The 26,844-nt window shown below is 50.2% G+C and overlaps 11 protein-coding genes across 11 annotated transcripts; 5 read left to right on the top strand and 6 right to left on the bottom strand.

Moving 5' to 3' along the window:
* Window positions 1-594: 594 nt before the first annotated feature.
* Window positions 595-1,600, bottom strand: BCR38DRAFT_479346 (uncharacterized protein). The gene is made up of 3 exons (XM_040863144.1): window positions 1,243-1,600; window positions 900-1,170; window positions 595-826 (listed from the first exon to the last, which is right to left on the bottom strand). The coding sequence occupies exons 1-3, from the start codon at window positions 1,304-1,306 to the stop codon at window positions 745-747; spliced, it is 417 nt and encodes a 138-aa protein (XP_040709286.1). The 5' UTR covers window positions 1,307-1,600; the 3' UTR covers window positions 595-744.
* A 657-nt stretch (window positions 1,601-2,257) lies between these two features.
* Window positions 2,258-3,580, bottom strand: BCR38DRAFT_509054 (S-adenosyl-L-methionine-dependent methyltransferase). Its single transcript, XM_040864985.1, has 4 exons — window positions 3,519-3,580; window positions 3,338-3,461; window positions 2,571-3,287; window positions 2,258-2,503 (listed from the first exon to the last, which is right to left on the bottom strand). Exons 1-4 carry the CDS (start codon window positions 3,528-3,530, stop codon window positions 2,310-2,312), a joined length of 1,047 nt encoding a protein of 348 aa, XP_040709285.1. The 5' UTR covers window positions 3,531-3,580; the 3' UTR covers window positions 2,258-2,309.
* Window positions 3,581-6,702: 3,122 nt separating this feature from the next.
* Window positions 6,703-9,113, top strand: BCR38DRAFT_491394 (uncharacterized protein; the record flags this gene model as incomplete). Its single annotated transcript, XM_040864655.1, has 2 exons — window positions 6,703-6,906; window positions 8,274-9,113. 2 exons carry the CDS (start codon window positions 6,703-6,705, stop codon window positions 9,111-9,113), a joined length of 1,044 nt encoding a protein of 347 aa, XP_040709284.1.
* Window positions 9,114-9,203: 90 nt separating this feature from the next.
* Window positions 9,204-10,433, bottom strand: BCR38DRAFT_357600 (sodium bile acid symporter family-domain-containing protein; the record flags this gene model as incomplete). Its single annotated transcript, XM_040857120.1, has 4 exons — window positions 9,204-9,857; window positions 9,921-10,007; window positions 10,073-10,215; window positions 10,280-10,433. 4 exons carry the CDS (start codon window positions 10,431-10,433, stop codon window positions 9,204-9,206), a joined length of 1,038 nt encoding a protein of 345 aa, XP_040709283.1.
* A 510-nt stretch (window positions 10,434-10,943) lies between these two features.
* On the top strand, window positions 10,944-11,550 carry BCR38DRAFT_357623 (Rhodanese-like domain-containing protein; the record flags this gene model as incomplete). Its single annotated transcript, XM_040857122.1, has 3 exons — window positions 10,944-11,126; window positions 11,178-11,292; window positions 11,375-11,550. 3 exons carry the CDS (start codon window positions 10,944-10,946, stop codon window positions 11,548-11,550), a joined length of 474 nt encoding a protein of 157 aa, XP_040709282.1.
* Window positions 11,551-11,666: 116 nt separating this feature from the next.
* Window positions 11,667-14,126, top strand: BCR38DRAFT_146862 (fungal-specific transcription factor domain-containing protein). The gene is made up of 2 exons (XM_040853676.1): window positions 11,667-12,941; window positions 13,001-14,126. Exons 1-2 carry the CDS (start codon window positions 11,782-11,784, stop codon window positions 13,962-13,964), a joined length of 2,124 nt encoding a protein of 707 aa, XP_040709281.1. The 5' UTR covers window positions 11,667-11,781; the 3' UTR covers window positions 13,965-14,126.
* A 61-nt stretch (window positions 14,127-14,187) lies between these two features.
* Window positions 14,188-15,921, bottom strand: BCR38DRAFT_491391 (general substrate transporter; the record flags this gene model as incomplete). The annotated part of the gene is made up of 4 exons (XM_040864654.1): window positions 14,188-14,506; window positions 14,561-15,364; window positions 15,443-15,629; window positions 15,693-15,921. 4 exons carry the CDS (start codon window positions 15,919-15,921, stop codon window positions 14,188-14,190), a joined length of 1,539 nt encoding a protein of 512 aa, XP_040709280.1.
* A 491-nt stretch (window positions 15,922-16,412) lies between these two features.
* Window positions 16,413-17,997, top strand: BCR38DRAFT_462185 (sulfatase; the record flags this gene model as incomplete). Its single annotated transcript, XM_040862610.1, has 2 exons — window positions 16,413-16,904; window positions 16,966-17,997. 2 exons carry the CDS (start codon window positions 16,413-16,415, stop codon window positions 17,995-17,997), a joined length of 1,524 nt encoding a protein of 507 aa, XP_040709279.1.
* A 1,276-nt stretch (window positions 17,998-19,273) lies between these two features.
* On the bottom strand, window positions 19,274-19,641 carry BCR38DRAFT_415194 (uncharacterized protein; the record flags this gene model as incomplete). The annotated part of the gene is made up of 2 exons (XM_040859008.1): window positions 19,274-19,473; window positions 19,536-19,641. The coding sequence occupies 2 exons, from the start codon at window positions 19,639-19,641 to the stop codon at window positions 19,274-19,276; spliced, it is 306 nt and encodes a 101-aa protein (XP_040709278.1).
* Window positions 19,642-24,163: 4,522 nt separating this feature from the next.
* On the bottom strand, window positions 24,164-25,137 carry BCR38DRAFT_146615 (uncharacterized protein). The gene is made up of 2 exons (XM_040853675.1): window positions 24,862-25,137; window positions 24,164-24,781 (listed from the first exon to the last, which is right to left on the bottom strand). The coding sequence occupies exons 1-2, from the start codon at window positions 24,956-24,958 to the stop codon at window positions 24,429-24,431; spliced, it is 450 nt and encodes a 149-aa protein (XP_040709277.1). The 5' UTR covers window positions 24,959-25,137; the 3' UTR covers window positions 24,164-24,428.
* Window positions 25,138-25,633: 496 nt separating this feature from the next.
* BCR38DRAFT_297738 (concanavalin A-like lectin/glucanase domain-containing protein) lies at window positions 25,634-26,844 on the top strand (the record flags this gene model as incomplete). Its single annotated transcript, XM_040854516.1, has 2 exons — window positions 25,634-26,166; window positions 26,223-26,844. Coding segments are annotated over 2 exons (1,155 nt in total), but the record flags the coding sequence as incomplete, so codon positions are not given.

The raw sequence follows: 26,844 nt of genomic DNA, 5'->3' as shown, positions 1-26,844 counted from the left end.
TATTGTTGCGACGTGAAATACGAGGCCCAACACCAAGCAGGCTATGTCTGTTGATCCCCAGCCTCCGACGTGGAAATCTACATGCAACTGCATGGTTGTCTCAGACTGACTTCTTCGCAGCTTCTGCGTCTTTGTGGTAACCAGGGGTAGTGCATGCCTTTGACCTGGAATATTTTAATAACGACTTACAAAATTCAGTGAGAAAAGGCATCCTAAGACCTTGTACATGGTCAAAGGATTGGCAGCTGGCATTGCATGTCAATTTCGCAGGCTAAATGTACGAGATCTGTCCGCATATCATCCTAAACTTCAACTTATCCATATTTTGTGTTTTTGATGTCAATACATCTTGCTTCGTCCTTTTAAAATTGACATGTCATATGCAAAACCTCTATAGACTAGCTACATGTATAAGCAAAGTAATTTTGTATCTGCACTATATCAATACCCAAGAAGTTGAAAGACTAAGGAACTTGCTGTTTGAGCACGTAGGTTAGTCGAGGCTTTAATATATAAGCATTACTCCCAAGCTGTGTGATCACCACCCTCTCATGTCTCACTAATGTGCACTTCTGTCATGACTTGAGTATCAAACTCCACTTTATTACTGGGTCTGCCCTGAGGCTTCTCTACTTATGCCATTGTTGGCTAAATCCTACTGGGTATTCAAAATTCTAGTGCCTATTGCAAATCACCACCTGGCCCAAATCAAGCTATCAATCAACTATCAATGCTAACACCCGCTCAGCACTTGTCAACGACATCCTGTCCAGCTTTGACAGCCTTGTCGAGAGCAGTTTGGGCATCAGTAACAGCTGTGTCGGTTCTAAAACCATCGTCAGTCCGTACTTCCACAACAAAAGAAGAGTACGCTGTTGTCGAGCGAAGGGGTAACTTACGCATCACCAGCCTCAAGAGCAGTAAATGCCGCCGTCAATCCCGCCGCTACCTCGTCGCGCGCATCTGCCGGAGCTGTTTCGCCGCTTAGGAGTGCGCTGGCAATCGTCTTGATGGCGGCGTCGGCTTGGTCCAGACCGGTCGTGGTCGCGTTCTGTACGGCGGCATCCTGGATCTGGCCCGTGGCGTCCTTGGTGTCACCGAGGGCTTGGAGGATCTGGAAGCGGGCGATGTTGCAGCTGATGCCGCCAATTTGACGGGTGTCGATGCTTCCTATTGTTGGTGTCAGTACTAGAAAATGAGGTGAGGAGGGAGAGACGGATATCATGGGTTGGGGTTGCTTACGTGCACTGCCGGTGGCGGCGGCCGCAACGAGCAGGTAGGCGACGAGGGCTTGGTAAGTGTACATCTTGAAGTTATGAATAGGTTAGATAATGGAATATATAAGATTGCAAGTAGAGTTCGAATTGTGCAGTAGGACACCAAGTCAGAAATGAGTTGAAAATAAAGCAATAAAGACACCAGGTCAAAGAAAAGAAGAACCTGTGGTAAATGAGATGACAGCTTCGGAATAACGGGATGCAAAGCTCAAGAACAGATGATAGAAAACGGCGGCATGTCATCTGATATAAACACTTCCAAGCAACCCAATTGCATCCATCAACCAATTGGACCCCTTGGGACCGAGCATTGCAGCGGCCGTGGCTGTGTTTTGCAGTGGCAGTTTCGAAGATCGAGCGGGATGTCAATGGGTTGTCCAGGGCCCAGCCCCTGCAAGGAGATCGCCAGGATCTTCTTGGGCAGAGATCCAAAACATAGTTCAATACTAGGTGTCAAAAAAAAACCGGATGCTACTCCACGGGCCCCGTCTTACTACCGTTGTGTGGGGGCGCCACGTCGTGAACTTGGTGATCAAACGAACTGCTGGGGTAGGATGTTGCGAAACAAACCTTGACACCAATCCAGCGTGATCTTCAGTTCCGCGATTCATTGCGTGGATCTACGGCGGAGAGGAAATTGGAATTCCCATCTTACAACGTTATTTTAAGGTTAACGAGCGTGTTTATTGAACAATTTGAAACGGCACCGCATGAATTTAGCCATCCAGGAACAAAGTAATGTGAGGTATGCAATATGTTAGACATACTTAAGCTCAGGGACAAGAGGAATGAAGCTTGAACCGGGAAGAGGATGCTATGTTCGAACAGTTCGTATTTCTGCTTTCTCGTTCTTCTGTACTAAATCACGCGATCCACAGAGTATTCTACTTACCGGATAGTAGACATACGTTTCATGTGAAAGAAAAGAAGCCAAAACTGCAGGAACGTGGAATCCGATGTGTAGTACGAGTCTATAGGGCCATAGATCATGAAATTATAGCCCGAGGGCATAAATGTCCATGCAATTTAGCATCACCCGCATTGATCATCGTATATCGCCTCGAAAATGCAACTTCTCGGATCATCAGGCACTTGATAGATGTATTCCAGCACCAGCTTTGGGCTAGCTCGTGCAAACAAGGCCGAATACTCGACCTTGGTCCTTTCCTTAGAATTGACAAGGGCCATAGCCATCAAGTCCATTTGCCTGCGTAACAAGATCAGTACTCAACTCCAGCATCAAACCAGGTATAAAGCGGCATTACCTCATAGCTTTCGTGTTGAGCCCTTCACTCAATTCCTCCTGGGCAGGCATGATGTACTCGCTGGCCAGGATCCTAGCTCCGGATTTGAGGGCAGGCAGCAAAGCCTTGAGGATATCAACACACTCCTGATCAGGATGGTTGTGGAGGACATGTCGCAGAAAGTATACTTCGGCTCCGGATACCGACTGCTCATCGAAGAAGTTGTGAGATTGGTAGGTCACATTAGCGGTAGGGGATTGCTTATTCTCCTCAAGTAAGACTTCGATGACCCTTGGGAGGTCCTGAACGACAAACGAGAAGGAGGAGTGAAGTTCGGCAAGGTCTCTCACAAAGTGGCCTTTGGAGCCCCCTACGTCGACGACTTTGGAACCTTCTGGGAGGGCATGCCATGGGTAAGCTCGTATGTCGGTGTCTTGCAACCGCTGACCTCCCCGGCTGATGCCTTCCATTCCTCTGTCGAAATTATCCCGCAGGTCCGGGTTCACTTCAAGCCATGCGTAGAAAGTGTCATCTGTGCCTCGAGCCATATTGTGGGCTGTCTGGGTGAGGGACTGCGTGCTTGGATAACGGCGCAGAGCGGAGGGTAAGCAGACATTGCCCGGGTTGGACACGATGGCTAGCACTCGGAGAAAATCGCAGGAGGCGGGCGCTCGTGCGAGATGGGCTGATAGCGCTGTGTGGCGGACATGGACGGCCGGTTCCTCGCGGAATGTGAAGTTAATCATGGCGTATCGGAGGATACGTGCTATGTAACTGTCATCAGGCAGTTCTACTACTGTGAACCGAGACACTCACTCAGTCTGTCCTCATCAAGTCCCGACCGCTCTGAGAGTTCAGAGTATGTCGCAGAGCCACCTAGAGGCACTAGGTTGGGGATGCCAAACTCGACAACGACGCCCAGGCTAGAAGCGTCGTGTACCTAGAGAGCCAAGTCAGACCAGAAATTCAATTGCGGAGCTATTAGTGAGTGAGTTACCGCAAAGCCCATGAATCCAAGAGTCTGTCTAGGTTCTTGGAATAGCACCCCGAGCTCCCTTGCTGACTCTGCGTTAATGCTTGAGATGCCGCTGGAGTCTTCGCTGTCGACGGTAGGGATGGTTCGTCCGCTTTTTTCCAGCTCCTCGGTGGCTTTCCTGCTAAGCTGGGAGATGGTTTCCCCAAGTTCGGCAATCGAGTGTCCCGACATTATATCAACGCAGTCCGAAGGTCGATGTTTTCGCGTGATAGAAAACAGTGAAGGGCCACCCGATAATCGAAACTCTGGTGTAGTTACGAGTGCCTCGAGGTCATCACAGGGCGATGCCGGTTGGGTGTTACGGAGCCTATAGTACGACTTCCAAAGGCGCGGGGTCTGTTGTACTCGAGTAGTCTTCGAGAGGTCTGACGGTACTCTCCTACATAACTCACATGACATTGCTTCTGGCTACTTCGGGTTGGTAGGGTCAGGTTTCAACTCTTGTACTTCCCAGAGGAGATCAAGACTTTGGTTTCTAAATGCATGGACTTGCATTACAACATGGCCCTCTGAAATATTATGTGCCATTTTGTTTTCCATGTAGTATGCCTTACCAGTCACTGCCAGGATAAGGAATACGGGCTTTCCTCCCCTCCAACCACTCGAGGTCTACAATGCCGCTTTTCCGCACCATGTTACAGCGTATCGTGGGAGGATCTCTTTACAGCTCTCCTCAGATCGGTGAACACCCTTCAACTTATGTCAGAATGAATCTTACTTGCTAGTTATCTTTTGCGCCCACCCCTGGATTCAAGGTGGAGTTGAGGATTATCTGTAGTGCGAAGTTGAGATTATCGCGCCAGTACTTGGAGAAACTCGAAAGAGTGAGCTCATTACAACCATTTCTACTAGTTAAATGAGGTTACGCTCGCATATGTTTCGGGGATTATCTTAGGAGTGACTGACAAGGGCATGGTCGAAAGAAACTGTTCGGACCGTAATCATACTGTGCAGTACATGAGACCACGAACAGGAACAACCGACTCTAGATGCGGGGTAAGGGCTCCCAGAATGACATCAACCACCTCATTCGGCGTCGAATCATCTTTATTTGCGAAAGTTTTGATAACTGATAGCTTTTGTTTTTCTCCCCCGTCACAAAGACTGGACCGTTGTCAACATAGTAACTGGAACCCGAAGATACGTGCATACAAACCCTAGCTCAGACGATAACTAAGCCTGGCATTATCATGGCGTTGAAACCACTGCCAAGGAGTTTATCTGGTAGGTCGTAGGCACAACCAAGATAAGAAGTCTCTCTGCGCCTTAGCGTGTACCTGCAAGGTCCTTCAAAGCGTTGGCGATACTTTTTGGTACTCTTCCTTCATCTTGACCAAACGATTGGCACTACAATATCTCGCAGGTTCGACCAGCAACAAATCCAGGCGAAAAATATGCATACGTAACCTCGAGTTCTGATTTTTGACGAGAGTACAAAGATGGTGTAGAAGCACCGCTCTCGGACTTTTCACATTTGCCGAACTTGAGGTCATTGGTCTCAGAAACTCCCTTTGTACTGCATATTTGCCTTCTAGCGGACCCCAATGGATCGGAGACAAGAATAGCTGACACAGGCTCTTTAAAGGTCCTCATTGCTGAATAATTATGTGGATGTGAAGCCTGATCTTGCGAACCTGGCATCTCGCATGTTCCCAGCCAACCTTCGTGGGCTAATGCGACTACCATATTGACCAATCAGAGATCCTGGTGAGGTTAAGTGAGGTTAGGTGAGGTTGGTGAATTTTTGGTCGGATTTACTGCCAAGAAATGAAGCTATCGCCAACCTCGCCAGCGCGGTCCCCCGGGAACATGCCGGCGGAGTTGGATATAGCTTCCTCTATAGCCTCGTCCGGTTCATCCAGCGAGGTATTTTCTATAGCTCTCTCAGCCGTTATAGCCCCAAGCACAGTATTTAGCTAGCTTATTGAGCCGGCTCTTTACCAACTTCGTAGTGTCTGGCACACGCCTATGATAACGGCGTCAAGGCTTGGCCACTTTGAAGTTACCATTCTACCAGCAGATGAAAATAACCGCCCACATTCATATCCTGGATATCATGGCCATAGGCCCAAGCCCACAATGAGACGGCCTTACCGCCTTCCGAGAGAGTGAAGCCACGGAAACACTGAGAAAGGTGTCCTTGAGCCTCCGGGAATACCGGAGTGGCCTACACCGAGGCCTGGCGAGATGGCGATGCCACCAGAGTCGGCATTTTAGGGGCAACCAGACCCTCCATAGCCTAAGGGCAGCGACTTAAGCGTCAGAAGAATATCAAGGTAACAGCCAAGTTTCAAAGTACCAGATATTTTACAGAGATTTGCAAGCGAACAAGTCTTACAGGGGGTCCTACAGGGCTGTCAGGGACCCCAAGCACGGTAAAAATAGATATTTGAGCCTTGGCAACCATAAGCCAACCAGATTGCCCAACCAGAGTCTCCGGTGAGGTTAGCATTGGCAACCAAAGTCCCGAGAATGGTGAGGGTATTGGTGAGAATCCACGCCAATCCTAGCTCACCAGATTGGCATGGCGAGATTATTCCGACCCTTGGTTGTCCTGCGTCGTGTAAAACCAGGAGACGCAAACTCGGGTTTATACGGCCTTGCTCGCCAAGCGAAATTCAAATCACTCACAAATGTTGAGAGCATCGTGTCCCCAAGAGCGTTAACCTGTATCCTGTCACTTCTGACTCCTTTGGACAATCTCGCCTATCACGATGCTGTTTATCACAGAAAGGTACCCTACGGTGTTCCCATCCACGAGATCGATGCCTTCAAGGTTAAAATCCAGCAGAGTCAGAGCCTAACTCATCTTAACATACAATTCCTATTGACTGACTCAGGCACTCCGGCTGAGGTCCCGATGCTACACCTGGGCCCACTGCCTGTTAGATAGTCTTTCCATAGTGCACTTACAAGGACCTTGTCGTATCATTACGATGACCAATACATGCTATATTGCTCCCAGGCGTCTCAACAAACCTTTATCTGCTGGCGATAACGCGGTGCATCTTCGTCTTCTCACGGCTAAAGGGCCCCACTATATTCCGCCGTACCTCTATCGCGAAGATACGACTCACGGAACCCGGCTGGCTGCCTCAACAATATATGCGATGCTGAGACTGGACTTCCAGATAGGGATGAAGGCATGCAGGATATGAACACCCTCGAAGAGGCGCTCAACGCAAAGTACTTTGGGGTGAGTAAACCGTACGACAAGGCTGAATTCGACAAGTGGTTTTCCGACTATGTTGTAGCCGAATTACACACTGCAGTGCAGGAGAAACTCGCTATGTTCAGCCTCGAGGGACACTTTGAATGGGACGAGATTTACCCGTTCCTGGGAAGGCCGGTCCCTTCTATTCCATACCCGCGAGGCAATAGACTGGAATAACTTGGGAGGCTAGTCAATCAGATCGTGGCTCCAGCATTCGAGAAAGTGACTGACTACATGGGCTCTGACTGTCATCTTGGTACCGGCGGTAGCGTTTGGAGGCAGGTATCCGCGAACGTGAAGATAAATGACTGCGGGGTACGTTGCACATTGTTTATAGACGAGGCTAGGGCGGTTGTGGGATCTTATTGAAAACGTTACACTGGCGGTCTAGGGCTGCGACTATGGGACCCGCAGGGATGATTTGCTTCGCAAAGTATTGCTCGCGTAACTCGAATCATTATAAAACCGGCCCTTTGTATACGTGCATGTAATGTAAGGAGCTTTCCTCCTTTCATTCGGGGCATCATTTAGCCCTGGGATAAATTCGGCCTATCTAAGTAACCAGCACTTTAATATAGTGAGACTCGAGTTAGTATCTAGCTTGACTTACCCGATTTGGTCACAACTCCGAAATGGCACCTTTTGATTGGAGGGCAGACTAAGTCTGTTCTAGCTGCTCGTAATATTATAGTGAGAATGAGCGTTGTGCAGAGCATTATGTGTGCGTCCCACTTTTAATCACGATCTTCGGTAACCAGCCAAATTGGGTCAACACATTATCTTCCCGAGGGACACAGTCACGGTATGCCAGCTTTAACAGTTTATTTAAAATCAACCTCAGTCTTAATTTTACCGCCAATCCAAATGAGCCATCCAAGACCGTGGTAATCTCCAACTTCGAACTTGTAAGCATCTACAGGTAATCGTCTGACAAACACAGGACTTCATATTTCGCTCGGAAGGAGAATATATGTCTTCAGCGTGGAGAATAGCTACCTTGGAAGACATCATAACATGAGAAAATGAATCTATGTACAAAAGACGCGTGCCAAGTCGGCATAGCAAAAAGACTTGAATTAGTAGTAGCATCATATCTGTACAAGTTACTTGGCCCTTCTCCTCTTCCTTCATTGATATGTCGATTACGCGGATCTGGTTCATGCACAACTTCAGCAGATTAAGAGTGGGGCAACCTACCACATTCTTCGCCTGTTCATGTTCACCCAGCACTTAATAAATGTAACTTTCCTCCTTACTCCATATATTGCGCTGAATGGTTCGATGCCAAGTGCGGAGTAGTCTTGGGATCCCCGCCAGCCGATGCACGGGCCCTCAAGCACCGAACATCTCACAAACTTTAGATTCGGGAACGGCAACAACCTCCGTCGATGTCAAAACCAAAGATATCCGTTCTACCGTCCCCAAATGCCTCGAAAAGTTAGCCATCCCCGACGAAATGCTCGTGCGTTTATCAGGATGACTGACAAGTGCTGCGCATACAGGTCAGGATCCCAGAATCGCGCGATGAGAACCGGCTGAGCCAGCAGCGATCTCGCGAACGCCGAAAGCAGTACGTCGCCGATTTGGAAAAGCGTGTGAGCGAGTATGAACGTCTGGGTGTCCAGGCGACTCTTGAGATGCAGCGTGCTGCGCGTGCTGTCCATATCAAGAATGGAAAACTTCTCGCCTTGCTTGCCCTCCATGGTGTGAAGCAGGACGAGATCGACGCTTTCCTGGCCGCACCTGGAACTGTTGATCCCACGGAAGCTCCGAACTGCAATGAGCCACGCATGGACGATACTTCGGGGAATTTGATTAGCATGATGGACAATGAATCGTCTTTATCTGGGTGTCGATCGAGTCTAGTGCTGGCGGTCGAAGCTTCAGGTGCAGCAGAAGCTGGGCCAAGTCGAATTCCTCTGCCGCTGATACGTGAGACAGAACCACGGCGATGTTCCATGTCGTGTGTCAAGAAGTCACAAGATGATGGACCCCCTGGATATTCTTGTGTCATGACTGATGGCAGGAGCCCACCCGTGTGTAACGATGAGAGCGACGAGTTGAGAGGGCAAGCGACTTGTTGCGACGAGAGTGGCGAGTCGAGTGGACAAGTGAATTGTTGCGACGAGAGCGGCGAGTTGAGAGGACAAGTGACCTGCTGTAACGAGAGTGGTGAGTTGAGAGGACAAGTGACTTCTTGCGACGAGGCTGCAATAATCATTGCCAATCTCCGTGGGAATGACAATGTGACAGAAGCTCGTGCATTGTTGGGATGCGGCAGCGCGACCGTCTGCTCAGTCAAGAACACCCGACTGTTTCAGCTCATGGACGAGACCCCTTGATGCAATTCGGCAATGACACGGCAAACTTCATGGTATGCGTCGTTGCTAAGACGGCCTCAGGCATTGATATGAAGTCCATAGCTACAAATGTTACTTCCAACTGAATCGTCTTCCGACAAGCTTTGCAACATACACCAAACCAAGCAGCACAGGCACCTCGATGAGTGGTCCTACAGTTGCTGCCAGAGCCTGATCGCTGTTGGCCCCAAACGTCGCAACAGCAACCGCAATAGCTAGCTCAAAGTTGTTGCTCGCAGCGGTAAAGCTTTGCGTGGCGGCTAGAGCATATCCGAAACCGAGTCTATGGGTGACCCACAACGTTAGAAAGAAGATGACAATGAAGTAAACCATTAGTGGTGCAGCCACACGGACCACCGAGACGATTTGATGCACGACTCGGTGGCCCTGCGATGCGAAGAGGACCAGAATCGTGTACAGCAGGCCGATCAATGACCACGGTGCTGCAAACCGGATGAATACCCTTTCATACCACTCCGCACCCTTGAGACCACGCAAGGCGAAGCGCGTCACGGTGGCCGCACCCAGGGGAATGCCGAGGAATACGGCAACGCTGGTGGCAACAACCGAGTATGAGATGTCCAGTGAATCGGAGCTGTGACCGAAGACGCGAATAAAAAGAACGGCCAATGGGGCAAAGAGGAACATCTGAAGGATTGAATTGATGGCCACGAGGATTGCGCAATACTCTCCATGGCCGCCAGCGAGGCCCGTCCAGATGAGAACCTGGGATGCACATCAATTTCTCGGCCAATCTATCTTCGGAAGGGGCAGCCCTGGAGAACGCACCATCGCGATACATCGTCCCAAGCCCACAAGGATGAGCCCCGCACGCAACTCGCTTTTGTCTGGCAGGAATGCCCACGCCAGACCAAACTGTTCAGTCAGTTTCACTGCGACCATTCTTCGACCACAAGGGTTCAGAATGGAAGTGCACTTACCATGAAAAAAGGGGCCACGATCCAATTCATGATTACGCTGAAGAGGATCTGTTTCCACATTCCACGATGCGACATGATCTCATGCAAAGCTTCATAGCGAACCTTGCAGAGAATTGGATACATCATGACGAGTAGGCCCACGGCTGGTGAGAACCATTAGTCTTCTGTCATCTGTCATCAGGGAAGAAAGTACGACCAGTAACCAACCTATTGGGACCGAAACTCCAACAAACCTGCCCTTGTCAAGAGCTGATGCAGTCTCCGGAACAAAATTACCCAAGAGCACCCCTACGACCATGGCGAGAAATATCCACACAGCAAGGAATCGATCCAGCCAACCTAGTGTCCTGAAGGCCGACATCTTATCATTCGCGTCGTGGTCATTGCTGGGGCTTTTCTGGCTTTCGAGTGTGCCTGGCGATGGCTTCGCCGTGGTGCCATGCTTCCCAGGAGATGGCGTCGCTGCAGCGGTCGATTTGGGTTCACCTGCAGCATGTTCCGCTACCGCCATTGGAAGAGAATGTCGGGTTTCTTCATACTACGATCAGCAGAAAGAAGGAAAGAAATATAGGCTGTCGTCTTTTATCATTTTACAACTCTGACGGGTTGTAGTTCAGTTGTCCGTCCAGTCCTTTCCGTCCAGTCCTCACCGTCACCGGGGGAAACTAGACTCTCTTTTCTAGCCAATCATGATAGGGTCTTGACACATGTCCCGCCAAGTGGATCGTCATCGCAAATTGAGCGGCCTAGCGGCACAGTCTCAGCTGAAAATTGAAGCCGTGCGAAATGCACCCCTCTACATCTGTTACTTCCATGTTCCCAATGTTACCAGTTTACAGCTGGCTGCCGCGGTTTCCTGAGCTGAACAAAGATGAGTTTGCCGAATGTTTCAGCAACAACGGACACGCAGCCGTGGTTCGCCGCATACCTAGCTCCTAAATGCAAACAGCCCAAAGGCATGAGCCGAGAGGAGCTTCTGGCCATCCTGAAGGAGGATCCAGACGCGGTGGGCAGGGGCATTGTGCTCGTTGACCTCCGAAAAGCTGATCACGAGGTAGAATCAACCCCGGGATCGAATCGCACGTTGCCCACTCACGTAACATAGGGCGGCACGATTCGAGGGTCAATCAACTTACCCGCGCAGAGCTTGTACCCGGCCCTGCCAACCTTATACGGCCTCTTTAAGGCTGCTGGTGCTCGCAAGGTCGTATTTTACTGCGGTAAGCACCGTCACCATCAATTCTCGTGAACGACCAACCTGGTTTGTCACCAACACCGCTTACTTTGCTCTGTCTGCGTCAGGCTCTTCGCGAGGTCGCGGAACGCGCGCAGCTGGCTGGCTGACTGATCATATCGAGAATCAAGGCGACACCACCATGGAAAGCCTGGTTCTCCTGGATGGGGTTCGGGGTTGGGCGGCCGGCGGACCCGAGTTCGTCAAGTTCATGGAAGGGTACGACCAATCTGCGTGGGCATAGGTTGAGAGACGTCTTTAACAATGACATAATTCCCATCAAGTCATGCAATTAGCTGGCATCTGAAAGTAAGCCAGGCGTTCTTCCCCAGATGTCACACCAATTAGTGGGCCAATGGCGTGATTTGCTTCAATCCGCGATACCCCAGGTTAGCATTTACGAGATCCGCCCCGAACGCTCCACACTCTTCTTACATTCGATGTCAACCTTCCGCTTGTCGTTCAGGCCCACCATATGAGTATGCCAACTACCGCGGACGACACCCGGCTCGGCGAGGGCCCTTTGCAAGCTGTCGGTGATGTACGACTGCCGCCCGCTGGATCAACACCACGCCAAGAAGCCTGTAAACAGTGTCGGGCGAGGCATGTTAAATGCGACCGCGTCAAGGTTTGCTGCGGTGCCTGCTCCCGTCTCAGCTTCCACTGCTCATTTGGAGGCCCTTCGGAGAACCCTGAACCGGACTCCAGTACGTTGTCGCATCCGTCGTTGTTGACTCAGGCCGGGACCAAACGGAAAAGAGTGCAAAGTGCATGCTTGCCATGTCGTAAGGTTAAGGCCAAATGCTCGGGCGATGAGCCTTGCGCAAGGTGCAGATGCAGGGGCATCCAATGTGTTCGTTCCGAGGACAGCAATACGCAGAACCAACAGCCAGCAGAACCACTGCAGCATTTGGGATTTACATTTTCCAGCGCCCCACCTCCAAGTAGTGCTATAGCATTGGACAAGGTCACCATGCGACAGTATATAGAGGCCTATTTCGCCATGACGAATCCCTCAACATGCATTTTTCTCCACCGACCAACCGTTCTGGCAGACTGGAGCAGAGGAAGACTGAACACCCTTCTGCAAACGGCCTTGTGCGCCTCAGGAATGCGTCTCCTGGCTCTACGCACCCGGAATATGATACCAAGGGGAAAAGCCACAGCGCGGGCCTGGATGCAACGAGTACAAACCTCTGTTCTGATGGATGTAAAGAAGCAATCAATGGACCAATTACAGATTCTGGTCCTCATAATTCAGTTCCACTTCTTTGAAGATGAAATAGCGGAAGCTTGGAATCTTCTTTCTTTGGCAGCAAGACTTGCTTTCACATTGGGACTGAATGAGGAACATGAAGACTCAGATCCTGTGGTCCAGGAATCGCGCAGGCGCCTAATATGGGCCGTGTATTTGCTTGATCGCATGTTCTCTGGCGGCATAGAAGATCTCGCCGTTTGTCCCGTGAACCGACTGCGTATCCGTCTACCATGCGATGATCGCAGTTTTCAAAGAGGCATTTCGTCTCGGGCTGAATACCTGGATGATACGCTACATCCCACACAGACAGATCGGAGCCACATGGATCTTCTGGCATACCACACGAGGCTGGCTGCTACCCGGGATCGGATTTTGAGGTATGGCTAGCCGAGCACTTTCTCTTTGGTCGAATAGTGTAAGCTAACGCGTTAGAAAGCTATACCAAACACGTCAGAAGGGAGGGTCTCAGCCCTGTAGCGAGTAAGAATCAGCTGGAAACACTTCAAACCGAGTTACAGCATTTTGAAGAAACACTTCCAGAAGATCTGAGGCTCAACTCTGAGAGACTTCTACTTATGGCACAATCTAGTGACTCGGGTGCTTACGTTCTTCTGCATACCCACTGGCTGCAGTGTCACTGCGACCTCTACCGCTTTCTCATTCCTGGAATCCGGGAATCCGTTAACAAAGCTGACATCGAAGCCACCCCTCCGGATTTCGTCGAATTTTGCCAGAAGGCCTGTCTATCGAAAGCCATTCAACTCTGCGAGCTGTGGTCGGAGATTGCAGATGTCGAGTTTTGCCAGCCGATTGAGGACTTCTTCCTCAGCATCAGTATCTATCAAGTTGCGCAGATCGTCCATCATTTACATCACCTCTTGCCTCGTCAAGGATCACACTCTCTGGGATCTCTGAAAACCAAGCTTGAAAAAGCTTTACAGGTAGTCTCCTTTCTTCAAACCCATTTTCCGCGCGGTGCGCGCTGCTTTGTGGATACCGAGCACCTGGTACAGACTTTGGGCCACAGCGGGTCAAGTACTGGTAGTGAGAGTGAGGATCAAGATCACAGGTACCATCTTACATCGAAACATTCTTTGATTCCAAAAATATGGGAGCAGACAGACGCGGCGAAACCAGATGACGACATTGCCCTGAGAATATTGGGAGAGCCAGCGCTGTCTGCCAGCGTAAAGAGAGTTGGGCGAGAAATAGCGTCACTGCCCGGAGCTGCGCCTCAACTCGGCTCCCTTTCTCAGATTCCAAATGCTATGGGAGCTGAAGGCATGTCACCGGTTTTCGGGGGGCACGAGGGGTTCATTCAGTGGGATCCATTTGACATGCAGCTGAACGACTATCATGACCCACAGCTTGGAGGGTTTGGTCTATCTTTTCCAAGTTGATCGTGTTCCAGATTTGGGGACGTTCCCCTTGTATTAATGGTCTTTCTCAGCTTCGAATAATCAATATATCGCCTGTCTTCCAATCACAGACTATGGCCGTCATTGTCGCCCAAGGTAATCAAGCTTTTGACATTGGCTTCGCGCTGAGAAGGAACTGGAAAGGAAATGAAGATGTCATCCATATGATCATTTCATAAAATTGGAACCTCTCGTTATTCGCAAATTACCCATCATGTTGCACACCCTCCTCAACGTGGTTAGCTTTGGTAGTCACAATCGCGCCCTTTCCGCCACCTCCGAGGTGGTTCGTCTCAGCATCCATCATGCTTTCTGCGTCAATATTTCCAAAATCTCTCAGCTTCACCCCACTGCTGAACAGTAAATCGATTTGTCCGAGTGTCTTGCCTTTGCACTCGGGGACGCAAAAGAAGGTAAACACCAAGGCCAGCGCGGCCAAGCTGCCGAAGAGGAATCCGACCTTACTGCCCCAAGCGGCATATGGCGCATAAATGAGATATTGAATTGAGAAGTTGACTAGGAAGCTGTAACATAATTAGTAAGTTTCCCCCAGGCGGCGGGGATAGGGCTTTACCCACTTGAACAACACATTCATTCCAAATCCTAATCGGGAGCTGTGGTCACGCAGTCGCAGAGCAGGTACCTCGGTCGCGACCACAAAGGTCATTGGCGCCCAACCAATCGAGAAACTAATAACAAGCAGCGATACCATCGCGACGATACCCTTTTTCCTGGCTTCCGAGACGGGCTGCTCAATGCCCAACCCTCCCATAGTCATCAGAACTCCTGTCAAGGCAATAGACGACACCATCAGCAGGGGCCTTCTTCCAAATCGGTCTGCCTGGAATAGTATGGCTATGGTGATGACGACGATAATACCCGCGTTCATCAGACTGAAAAGTACTGGATTAAACGTGCCCAACGACCGGACATAGACGGCACCGTACTGCGACGCGAAGGCCTGGCCAGTGGCTTGCTGGAAAAAGTTCACTAGGACGACGATGAAAGTCCGCTTCAAATTACGTCTCTGGAATATTTCGATAAATCGACCCTGTTCATTTTCCTGATTGAGTGCAAATTGCAGTTCGCGAAACTCGTTCTCGATCTCATCGTCGGAGAAAGCACCTTCTCGAAGACGTTGTAGCATGACCCTGGCTTCATCGACACGGTTCTTATACAGAAGCCAGCGTGGCGACTCGGGGATGAAGAAGATGAGGGACAGTACGATGCTGGGTACGAGATAGAACATGCCAAGCGGGATTCGCCACGCTCGGTTATCGGGCAGCTTGCTCGTTCCGTAGCAGATGGAGTTAATGACAAGCCACCGAAGACCAAGGAAAACTGATAGGTGCCGACTAGGAGTCCACGGGCTGGCGCAGGGACTGGAAGGATTCGTTTTCAGTGAGACTGTCTCTTTGGTCTTTAACCGAATTATTGACGAGTTTCTCACCTATTCAGACTGGAAAATCGGTACGACAGCCAACTCCATGCCGACGTAGATATAGTTGAGGATACGGGCAGTCATGATTTGCTCTTTCGTGTTAGACGTGACCGCAATCGTAGCCGTCACCAGCGCATAGCAGCTCATGACAAACATACACCATCGGCGCCCCCAGCGAGAGGACACCATACTCCCAATGATGACGCCTGGACACAAACTGCGTTAGTTGGGGATGGAGCCGGGGCGATGGTAATGCTGGATGTACCTACCGGCGGCGAACCCGATATAATTCAGACTGTTAAATAACGAGAGCCAAGCTGGTTCCAAAGCGTACTTCCCCGTTGACTCGTCCACGACACCAAATTGCCTTGTAAAAGAGTCCATGGCCTGCGTCGTCGAGAAGGCCTGATTGTCGAAGCCATAGTTAAATGTCGACACGGCAATCAAGCCTGCCGCCAGGGCTAGGGTGCGGTTAAAGTATCTTGCTTTTTCGAACATGTTGTCTGATTGCGGATTACATTCCAGGATAGGTTTCTCATGAACGATGTTGTCCATAAAGTGCCGAGGCCAGCAAGTCAAGTCTTGACTTATATGTCGACATTCATCCCTCGGTGGTATATCCAAGAAGGGACCCCGCTCGTCACAAAGCACTCCGTCTTAAGTGGTTGATGGGATAAGGCGCTAGCCTTCAAATTCAATGATTGCGCGGTTCCAGGGGTTCACATCAGCTAGAGGTAATGACGTGACCCCGAGTTCCGCCCAATGCCGTACGAGATCCGTCCCGAGAGACGATCACGTCAACGCGAAGCCCGGAGGCTTTGTCCAGACGATATTCTGCTCTGAGTATAAGAGACTGTTACTCGCAGTCAAGCGGGCTTCAGCTTCACCTGAAGGTACAAAAAGCGACTTCGCTCAAAACGTTGTGTGCACATCCATCGACGCGATAGCAAGCTCTGGGTCCGTCGGCTGTGAAAAAACATCAGCTCAAGATGGCCTCTAATCACACCTTGCCACCAAAGCCAATGCCGCTTCAGATCAAATCTAAAAATGGAGGCAACAAACCAAACTACATAATCTTCATGCCGGATCAACTCCGCTACGATTCGCTAGGATGCACCACCAGCCCTGATGGCAGCAGCAGCAACTCGAACATCCAAACGCCCAACATCGACGCCTTCCGGCGCCGATCCACGCTCTTCACTAACTGCTTCTTGCAGGCGTCAGTGTGCTCGCAGTCGCGCTGCAGCATGTTCACAGGCACGTACCCACACGTCAGCGGTCACCGCAGCCTCCAGAACCTCATCAAACCCTGGGAGCCCAACCTGTTCCGCAGCCTGAAAGAGGACGGGTACCATGTCGCCTGTCTAGCGCCCAGGGGTGACACCTTTGCGCCTACCGTGACGGAACTCAGCGTCACTGAATACGGGTTCCTCGAGACGCCCGATTTCATGCCCAAGTTTGCGGGCGGCAACATGCCTCCGGTGCTCAAGGACGGTATCTGGGGACGGCTTTTCTACAGGGGGCTCCGGAACCCCGAATCAGGCGCTCGATTACGACGAGGCCGTCATAAGATCTGCGCTGAAATGGCTGGAGTGTCCACCCGATGACAAACCCTGGGTCTTGTTCATGCCGCTGCTTTTTCCACACTGCCCGTTCCAGGTCGAGGAGCCATGGTTCTCCATGTACGAGCGCGAGAAGATGGGGGCCGTGTTGAGCAAGCCTGAGAGCAAAACGGGGTATGAGCCGCGGTATATGCAGACGATCCGCGAGCGGTACGGGACAGGTCAAGCAAGCGACGAGATATGGCGCGAGATCAAGGCCACGTACTACGGCATGATCTCGCGGCTCGATGAGCAGTTTGGTCGCGTCATCAAGAAGGTCGACGAACTAGGTTTATGGAAGGATACCGTCACCCTGTTCTTCACCGACCACGGTGAGTACCTGGGCGACCATGGCCTCATCGAGAAATGGCCTTCCGGTCTCTCGGAGACGCTTGTCCACGAACCCATTCTCATCGGCGGTGCGGGCTTGCCAGAGAACCAAACCGTCAACGCAATGACCGAGATGGTGGACCTCATCCCCACCATGTTCGAGCTTTCGGGCATCGGCGAACACTTCTCGCACAACGGCAAGTCATGGGTTCCCCTTCTATGCGGCGACGCAAAAGAACATAAGAAATATGCCTTCTCCGAAGGCGGCTTCCTGACCTCTGAAGAACCGCTCCTGGAACAGTCGCCGTACCCGTACGACATCAAGGCGGCGCTGCAGCACGAGGATACTGAGCTCGTGGGGAAGGCGATATCTATGAGGGACCAGAGGTGGACCTACGTGTACCGACTTTATGAACCCGCCGAGCTGTATGATCGTGTGGCTGATGTGCATGAGATGCATAATTTAGCAGCGGAGCCGGAGCATAAGGAGCTTATTGGGAGACTTGAGAAGGAGGTATTGAGGTGGTTGGTGGAGGGGAGTGATTTCTTGCCTTGGGACAAGGATGTGAGGTTTCCGAAGGTGGAATTGAGGAGTCCCCGGGAGCAGATGGAGGAGAGGCTGAAAAAGGCGGCGCGGAAGTAGAAAGAGATATGGGGAATAGGGGATGCTTGGGTATTCCGTGATCTCGTGACGGAGCGCATAGTAGGTCTGAATGTGTCGATGTATAGATTCTGGTGTTGTTCTTCTGCAGGATCATATCACCTTTAATCCCACCTAGCTGTAGCGGAACGTGGTTTCAGAGCTGTGACTATATATTATATAGTAATAGAGTGATATGTACCTATCACTATGAGGCGAATTTGCTTTTTTGGCCACATAACTCGTCGCGTACCACGCTATTGGCTTTCTCCAATTTAATAGATAGCTTCGAAATATGAACATCAAGAACAGGAGCGTGGCTTGCATTGGCGACTGATGGCATGTTATTTAGGTGCTGAGGTCCATGGTACTTCAACAACGAGCCGTGGTTCGTTCATACTGAGTGCTGCTTCCAATGTGTGGTCTCCATTATGAAAAGTCTACACATCAAGGATCATACCAACAGCACCCACACCCACGCCCACCACCCCCAAACCAACACTCAACCGGGTACAAATCGGTCCTATGAGTCCTCCAGTCTTGCTGGAACTGGTCTCATCCTCGAACTCCTGGTCGTAGCCCTGCCCTCAGCCCCGGCATCGCCGGTCGTCACAGGGCAATCAGACGTGCAAGGTAGTTCCGTGGTGAACAGTAACTCGGTCCCGGTCTGCGTCACCGTCGCCATGTCAGTGGCATGTGGAAACACAGGCACTTGCGTCTCGAGCTCAGGATCCGGAACAGCACGGTCACATTCGGATTCAGTACATTGTCGACAATATGCAAGATTTCTCTAGCGAGCAGGATACCTGGGTTGAGGATTCAGGCCGAACTGACGTAGAGATTGTTCCCAGCGCGTATGAAATGGAGCTGCGATTTGTTTGAAGACCCTGACCCAAATTCGTGAAGTCCATGCCGTTGAGCAATGCGGTTGAGGGAAGCACTTGGACCGGTATGACGTGGTACTTCGTGAACTGCGCTAGATTCGCGGCGTCTATTTTGAAAGTTTGTTATTGAAAGCTTGGAAAGCCGGCACATTCGGCACCGAAATGGTCCAGTTTGGCTTCGTGATGATCTCTTCGTACACATTGCCGGCATAGAAGGCCCCGAGGAATGAAAGTTCCTGGAATGCTTCCAAAGTGTTGTTTAGCTATCCGGAAGGAATGAGACGTTGTCAATGACTGGATCAGCTTGCTAGAAAAGGTTATATCGGCTTTTTTTTCTTTTTCTTAGAGTTGTGACGGCGTTTTTGGACTGCTTATTGATGAGGTCCACTTTCCTATTAGTGGAATTGGTCCATTTTGGGTCGGCCAGAAATTTCGAGGCGAATTTGGGCTCCGATGGCCATATTGTTGGTTAAAAGTGGTCTTCGGATCATGTGGTAGAGCCGGATAGGGGTAACAACCTCGGGCTTATTGACGTCCCAAATCCCATCCAGAGCGATGCTGGAGATGTTCTTGATTGCCGCATCGTTGGGTGCCACTACATAGGAATATATCAGAGCCTGAGAATAAACAGGACATCTTTTTCTGCTTTAAACTCACAGGGATTCCTCGGTAGTTTGGTAGTTGCAAGAGCATCGCCGGGTATTTCTCGTAGCTCGTCAATCCTGGGATATACATATGACAGGGCAGGAATGCGAGAAACCATACCTTATCAGACGTTTATAAGCTTTGAAGTTATCCTGTCCGGCCAGTACACTTCTCAGATCGTCTTAGACGCGGGCTTGCACTGCCATAGGGCAGTTTGATCACCATATTGCCAGCATAGACAAGAGTCCCAGCAGAGTTGCTGGGAAACCTGAGGACCGCCTCACCTAATAGTCCCATGTACAACTAGTCATTCAAAGAGCTGAAGTAGATTTCTTAAGACTCTGACAATATTTAACCAAGCAAAATACTCTCGGATGCCGCCTGAAATAGCGTACGCGGCCTTTTACAACACCCAGGATCTCAAAGTAAGGATTCCCACGCGATAATCAAGTAGGAACCAAACATTTTGAAAACACAGGAAATCTGTATCGAATACTACTCGAAGATCGGATGACTAGGTTTCTGCAGCATCAGGGGCGTTGATATCTACAAAGCGCACAAGAACGTTCGGTGCAACAGAGCACGAGACCATTTCATCGAGGGAAGTATCCCATCGGCCGTTTCAGAGCACAAAGAAAGCCCTCGTCTCAGCCTGTACTAGTTAAGCCTGTGGCTTCAACGGTAAATCGTGAAGAATGGAATTCTGGAGTTCTGCGATGAGTTTTAGGCAGGTCGTGCTGAGATCGACGTGTCCCAAGTCTCAGTGTACCGGAAATCTTAGACTCTTAAGGAGATGATGATAAAATACCGAAACACTCTGCTAGTGCGCTTGGTTAACCATTGATTAAAATGAAACTATTTGATACGACTATTATCAAACTCAAGACGTCTGGAGGTAATAGTTACTGCAGAGTGCGGGAGAGCAATGCTTTCAGACACTGGAACTGGGGACCCTGAGTCTCGAATCTTCAGGGGTCAGACTCCACTGAAGTTTGTCAATCTTCGCACTCAAACCCCAAACTTACTTTTGACCTCACCTCAAAACACACCACCACCACCTCGAGGAAGAATCAAATGATTTGTCTTTTCAATTGCTTAACCTATGAAGCGCAGGAAAATAGTCAACGCAAAATTTTAACGAGGATATGGCGATCACGATAGATGCGAAGTGGAGCTGGCATGCCTCACATTAGTGGCCGTCATCGCATTGCGTCCTTGAACTTTCCGTCGCAATGCGACCTCAAGAACAGAGGAGGTATCATAGACTGCCCAAAGTTTCTTCTTCCATTCAAAAATATAGCTATCAAATGCGGTTTATTCACACCAAGAAGATCTCACGATTTCGCCGAGGCCGAATGCTACGCCGTCCGTTGAATCCACCGAACGACATTGGTCGGTTCCGTACGGAATCCGATTCGATCCTTGACATCGCCACCCACCCTACGCGAAGATATGAGAAAAAGCCCAACCAATAGGCCTGTACATAGCCAGAATTTAATGTAGTACTGCTTCCAACGTGTTGTGTGTCTTGGGTGGCGGCCATAACACCAGCTTTAGAAGTTGTGTCTCGGAGTTTTTGCTAATGGTGCGTTGGATGCACGTTACGGCGCCGTTTTCATACGTCGATGAACTTTGCAGTTCTACCGCTATCTTCTTGTGTCGGGATCGCTAGCCGCTTGCCTGCGTATATCCTGTACCAACATCATCGCAATTTTGAGGATATTACTTGTGGTTCATTCAGGGTAGATGCTGGATATATGTTGCACAATGGCGCGGGTGGTTGTTTTTCCACTGAGAGACGAACATGCTTGAGCCACTCGTCAACTTCGGCTTGCTTGACCTGCTGGCGGCATGCGATAATGGCAGTGGTGGCCAGCATGCTTGCAGCCTATCAATGGTTGCAACGTTGAGTGTCAGGCAAAATATCATCCAAAGACATGTCAATTTTCTTGCATTAATCCAGGGATCTTATTGTGAGATTGTGGTAATATCGGTGTGCCGTTCTGCAAATACAATACCGACAAGCCGAGCGGCGATCATGGAATTGTAGCATTCCAAACCTGGGTCATTCACAATCAGCTACGACTGAGGCCAATGCAGCAGTTCCTTGGACACACCCTGTTGTGCCACATGTCAGCCAGCTCCTCTCAACAAATTGTCTTGCCTGTCGTGGTGAGACGGGTCTTTATCAAGTGATACCCTGGATAACGAATGCGATGATCCACCGTATCGAATCGTTTTGCAGTACATCTCAGAGATTCAGTTAGTTCGATACCAGGATCACTAGTCCACTAAATGATCAGCGATATCGACGCATGTTAATTTCTGTCGTATGGTACATCACTTTCTTCTGCTTATTTATCCAGTAGTTCTTACTCACGACGCTCTACTCCATTCCAACATTCAAATGATATTTAATACGAGATATTAAAACCATCCCAATAGAGATTATATAGATAGAACACGTACCACGTTGATTTCATCATCAGTGGGCAAGCTTTAGGGTATGTATACGCTAATACATCATTCCCTGAGGTGTGCACAATCAAGGGTAGGGGTATGGCCCTTGTGCATACAATGCTGTGCTGCTGCGAACTATGCAGGGTGTAGAAACTGGGAAGATTGGCCATCCCGTGCTTCTGGAACGGTTTAACCCACTTGCGCATATGCAGTAGTGACGTGGTAACACGCATGCAAAGTGTACGTAAAAATAGCTGACCATGCATTTGGAAGGACTTGATTCTGTCGTTCGGTGGCGATATGCAAACCAATATAGGCTAGATAAGGTTCTTGGCTAGGAAGACACTGATGAGAATTGCCAGATTATATTGTCACACGATGCGAGTTCAGGTCGTGAAACGTTGATATATGTTGCTGGTGGGGTCGGGGATGACGACCTTAGTACACGATGGGGTAGTTCTAAATCACGAGGTTTTGAGACACGTGAAGGCGCTGTACAGGATTCTTTCAGTAATTTTCATTAGCTTAATTTCAACATTGAAAGCTTATCAAGTAGTTCGGATATTAGATCTATAGTGCTATCAAACTACATGCATTCCTTCAAATGTGTGTCAACTCTACGAGAGCTTGTCAGCGCCCTGACTTGGTCATATATCCCAAGTAAGACCAATTACGCTCGTTTTATGAACGCACGAGCAACTTGATATCGAGAGGTTCGGCGCTGAAACCAGTCTCTTGCCCCGCATCAGAATCTACCTGTGCACCCGTCGCTTCGCGGGGCTCGCACACATCACCAACGATCTTTGTTGTGCAATATGAGACCCGTCAGAGCGGAAGGTCAACGTGTAAATCGAATGACGAAATATCTGCAGAGAAGACAGTCCCATTGCGCACCGTCATGTTTGTCCATTTGTCATGGCTTATGGATAGACATGGATCATCGAGGTCTTTGATATCAAGGTCCTTAAATTCGCCATGGACAGAAAAACCTGCTTGCCGGTGCACAAGCAGACAGGCCAGTATGCAAGAGAATCGCGCCATGTTAAGCATAAGTATGAGTAGCTGACAGGGAACGTTGTCGTCGTGATGACATCGAATCACGACATTGAGGGAGTCCATGCCGCCGTCTACGCTTGGAAGTAGACATGGTCCCGTGTCCCGTGTCCGGGTGAGCAATCAATACGAGGTTCGGCAACAGATAGCAGAACATGCAAGTCACGGTCTACCTACTACAGCGCCCACAACATTGTCATGGAGCTGATCCTGTGAGGCAAGAGCTTGTGAAGACCAGACTAGACCGTAAGACGGAGCTGGTTCCACCCGACAGATCATTGGTTGGAAACCGTGCAATTTCATCTCCATAGATCGGCCGAGACCTCAAATATGACTGCAGTTGCATGCAATACTTCTTTGTTAACTCGATGCTGCTGCTGTCAGCCAGCAGCTGATGTCCGTATCGAGCTTTCATCCGCTCCGAAGCATACTCGGAAGTGTTGATTGCAGGCCAAGACACGGCGGGGAGCTCGTCGGCGTTCGTCTGGACTCCTTCTAAAAAAGTGGCGATAGACTCAGTAGGAGAGGCGCCCGAAAGAGATCAAGCGCGTTTGCAGGCTCGGGCTTCCGATCCCAACCAACCTGATGATAGAATCCAATTCGCTCGTATCGTCAGCGGTAGCGGTAGCGGTAGCGGTGCCCCTTTTCCATGGCTTTGGGACTGACGAGCCCGTCATGAAGGCGTTTCTAACTTCGGTGATGCTATTCAAGGCCCAGCTAGCATCCCATTAGCGCTGGCCGGCAACAAGCTGGCGCTCAGTTCTCCTCGGAGCTATCCCCACATCATTTGAAGCAATGTGGAAAATCAGGGCCAGTGAGCCGCTTTCCCATGACACAAGATCATCGCGAGCTAATATCCCAGATCTAACCGCGAGGGGCAGTGTTGAGCTAGCGTCGTGAAGCCAATCAACCTTGGCTGGTATCGATACTTCCGTCGTTCTAATTCGGTCTTGCAAGGGTTTCATGCAGGAACATGGGACCGTTGCAAGCCAAGACTGAGAAGTATCCAAGTACCTCTTGCTGCTTTTTGGCTGCGAATCAGAGATGCTTCGGTATCATTTAAGTGCTGACGTCGAATATTTCGGGAGTAAACGAGGATGAAAGCTCATGATAGAGCCCTGTGAATCGTATTGATGACATTCCACTGCCTTAGGATGCAGATATGACCGTGAGCTTCAAGCAACAGGTGGAGAGGCAAGTGTCGAACCGGGCAGGACCGCTTTCTGTCCCACGATGCCGGGCCGCCTGCTGTACTTCGCGACAACAGTGAAATCACCGCCACTGTTGCTGCCCGTCCCAAGAGAGCTTCATTTGCTGCCGTGCACATGGCAAGGTTACCTCTAACAACGTCACGTTGACATTGCCAGGTTGGGCCGCAGCTTGCTTGTTTTGTCATTCAATATGGTTCTTGGAGTAACACTGCATTTGATCGACTGTCGTAGCAGAGCAGAACGTCCAGATTCGACTTTTGAGCACTTCCGAGAATATGCATCTCTGACCTTCGAAGACGCCACAATGAATGGTGGAGCGGTGCTGAAGACCAAGAGCCCTCATCTCCGCCTGGCAACATATTTGCACTGATGGACGAGATGAAAACATCGTTTTGTGTTTCACCGTCACGCCGTCGGGCAGACGGCCCAGGCTAATTGGCTTTGCTAGTTTGTATGGCTTCAAATAGTGTCTGTTCTGGCAGCGCTTCTCGCCTGGAAACCGTGACGCTGGTACGACGCGGGGTCGCGCCTCCCCTGCGGCGGTCAGCGCTACAACATGGGCTTTCGTCGGATCTCAGACCAAGTTTTCCCGACAATAGAGATGTGCGACTGACGAACGACCACCTTACCACTCAGTTTACCAATCATCGTTATCAGAATCTCGACCAGTGAGCACCACGAATTGGTGACGAGATCAATACTTCCTGTCATTCTTCCCGAAGGCTGAAGTTTCCTCGTTATCTAAATTAGCCGTGGCTGGAATGACAGCGAATCTGGAAAATTTCGTGTCGCTCGTCAGGAGCGCCCAAAATACCACTTTCAGTTTGTCACATTGGAACGGCAGCCGTCTATTGGCTGCCAGCAGAGTTCTTCGTGCTGAAATCCGATGGTCCCACAGCTTAAGCATCAGCCTTGATGTCATGAAGTGCCACCTTCAATGTTGCGAATCTAGATCGCCACGTCTGGGCGCCATTTGGACCTTGAAGGAAACCCCCCTGTCAATGGTTGGAGGTGCTTGCAGCCACATGCATTGATGGAATAGCCAATGTACTTTGTACAGTACGAAGTACATGCAGGTCAGATTCAGGGTAAGGTATGCTTCCTATCAGCTATCTGCCGCCCCTCCGCTGAGACTCTTGAGTTTTTCTTCATCATCTCATGTGCACCCTTCTTTTGTCTGTTGCTTTCATCAGACCAACCGACTATCTCTCTTTCACGAGCGTGACGAGGTGCAGATATTCAGACGCTCGCTCATCTGGCTCTACCATCTGATTGCTAATAATCCATTCGTTCGTCATATACTTTCCTCTTCGTCAGTTTAATTCATAATATCTGGCACTTGACGGACTCACCCCGGCTTGGTAGTCAACCGGCCTCATCATTGCGATGGATCAAAACGACTTCCAGCAGTACTACAGCGGCCGCCAGCTTGCTGGTGGCCCCTCAATGGCCTCAACAGCAAACCATACTCCTCTACGCCCCGGCACTCCCAACACAGATAGGAATCCTTTCGGCGATGACCGGGTGGATACGCATATATCCCAAAGAAATGGCGCAGTCAACCCTTTTGCTTCACCATCTGCTTCCAGACCAGCTTCCAGACCAGCTTCCAGTTTTGGCAGCTCGAGCGCATTGGGAAGGGGACATGAGGAACGTGGGCAGAGATACTTCCACTCCCGACGGGTGAAGAAGGGCGAGGTGGAGAAGCCATGGATGGACAAGACGGATCCCAAGGAGAAATGGGTCACCATTCTCCCCATCCTGGGCATAGTTGTTGGTCTGGGCATTTCAGGATTCCTCGTTTGGGATGGTCTCCGAAGTGTTGTGACGCACAAATACTGCATGGTGATGGAGGACGATTTTTCTGGAGGCTTCAACACTGACTTCTGGACAAAGGAGGTACAACTCGGTGGTTTTGGGTAAGAATCCACTCTTGAAACCATTGAACCTAGCTCATGCTAATATCATAAACCAGTAACGGCGAGTTTCAAATGACCACCGCTGGTGATGAGAACGTCTACGTCGAGAATGGGCATTTGCACATCAAGCCCACCCTTCAGGATGCTGCCCTGATCGACAAGGACTCCATCATCAACCTTCTGAAGGATGGCACCTGCACGTCTAAATCGCCATCCGACTGTATTGCCGCCACCAACACTACTGCTGGCAACTCCACCATCGTGCCTCCTACCAGGTCTGGTCGTATCGTCACGAAGGGAAAGAAGAGCATCAAGTACGGCCGTGTCGAGGTGACGGCCAAACTCCCCAAGGGCGACTGGCTTTGGCCTGCTATATGGATGATGCCCGAGGAGGACAAGTACGGCCCTTGGCCCGCGTCTGGTGAAATCGACATTATGGAATCGCGCGGCAACAACCACAGTTATGCACAGGGCGGCAACAACATCATGTCCTCCGCTCTGCACTGGGGACCCGACCTGGCCAACGATGCCTGGTGGAGAACCAACGTCAAACGCCCCGCTTTACACACGACTTACTCCGCTGATTTCAACATCTTCGGATTAGAATGGTCACAGAAGTATTTGTTCACATTTGTTAACTCTCGTCTTCTCCAAGTCTTGTACACCAACTTCGACGAG

Source organism: Pseudomassariella vexata (assembly GCF_002105095.1).
Source record: "Pseudomassariella vexata strain CBS 129021 chromosome Unknown BCR38scaffold_32, whole genome shotgun sequence".
In the NCBI taxonomy this organism is placed as follows: Eukaryota; Fungi; Ascomycota; class Sordariomycetes; order Amphisphaeriales; family Pseudomassariaceae; genus Pseudomassariella; species Pseudomassariella vexata.
The sequence above is the reverse complement of the archived record's forward strand: the minus strand, read 5'-3'. Positions and strand labels throughout refer to the sequence as shown.

Excerpts from the sequence above, each read along its gene's own strand:
- BCR38DRAFT_479346 (XM_040863144.1), bottom strand. The coding sequence starts at position 1,306 with ATGTACACTTACCAAGCCCTCGTCGCCTACCTGCTCGTTGCGGCCGCC. Across the intron at positions 1,171-1,242 it reads CGCCGCCACCGGCAGTGCAC|GAAGCATCGACACCCGTCAA; the intron begins GTAAGCAACCCC and ends CACCAACAATAG. Across the intron at positions 827-899 it reads GCTCTTGAGGCTGGTGATGC|AACCGACACAGCTGTTACTG; the intron begins GTAAGTTACCCC and ends CGATGGTTTTAG.
- BCR38DRAFT_509054 (XM_040864985.1), bottom strand. Across the intron at positions 3,288-3,337 it reads ACTTGATGAGGACAGACTGA|CACGTATCCTCCGATACGCC; the intron begins GTGAGTGTCTCG and ends ACAGTTACATAG. Across the intron at positions 2,504-2,570 it reads GCCTGCCCAGGAGGAATTGA|TACTGATCTTGTTACGCAGG; the intron begins GTGAAGGGCTCA and ends GCTGGAGTTGAG.
- BCR38DRAFT_146862 (XM_040853676.1), top strand. The coding sequence starts at position 11,782 with ATGAGTATGCCAACTACCGCGGACGACACCCGGCTCGGCGAGGGCCCT. Across the intron at positions 12,942-13,000 it reads ACCCGGGATCGGATTTTGAG|CTATACCAAACACGTCAGAA; the intron begins GTATGGCTAGCC and ends CGCGTTAGAAAG.
- BCR38DRAFT_146615 (XM_040853675.1), bottom strand. The coding sequence starts at position 24,958 with ATGACAGGAAGTATTGATCTCGTCACCAATTCGTGGTGCTCACTGGTC. Across the intron at positions 24,782-24,861 it reads GAGTGGTAAGGTGGTCGTTC|GGGAGGCGCGACCCCGCGTC; the intron begins GTCAGTCGCACA and ends TGACCGCCGCAG.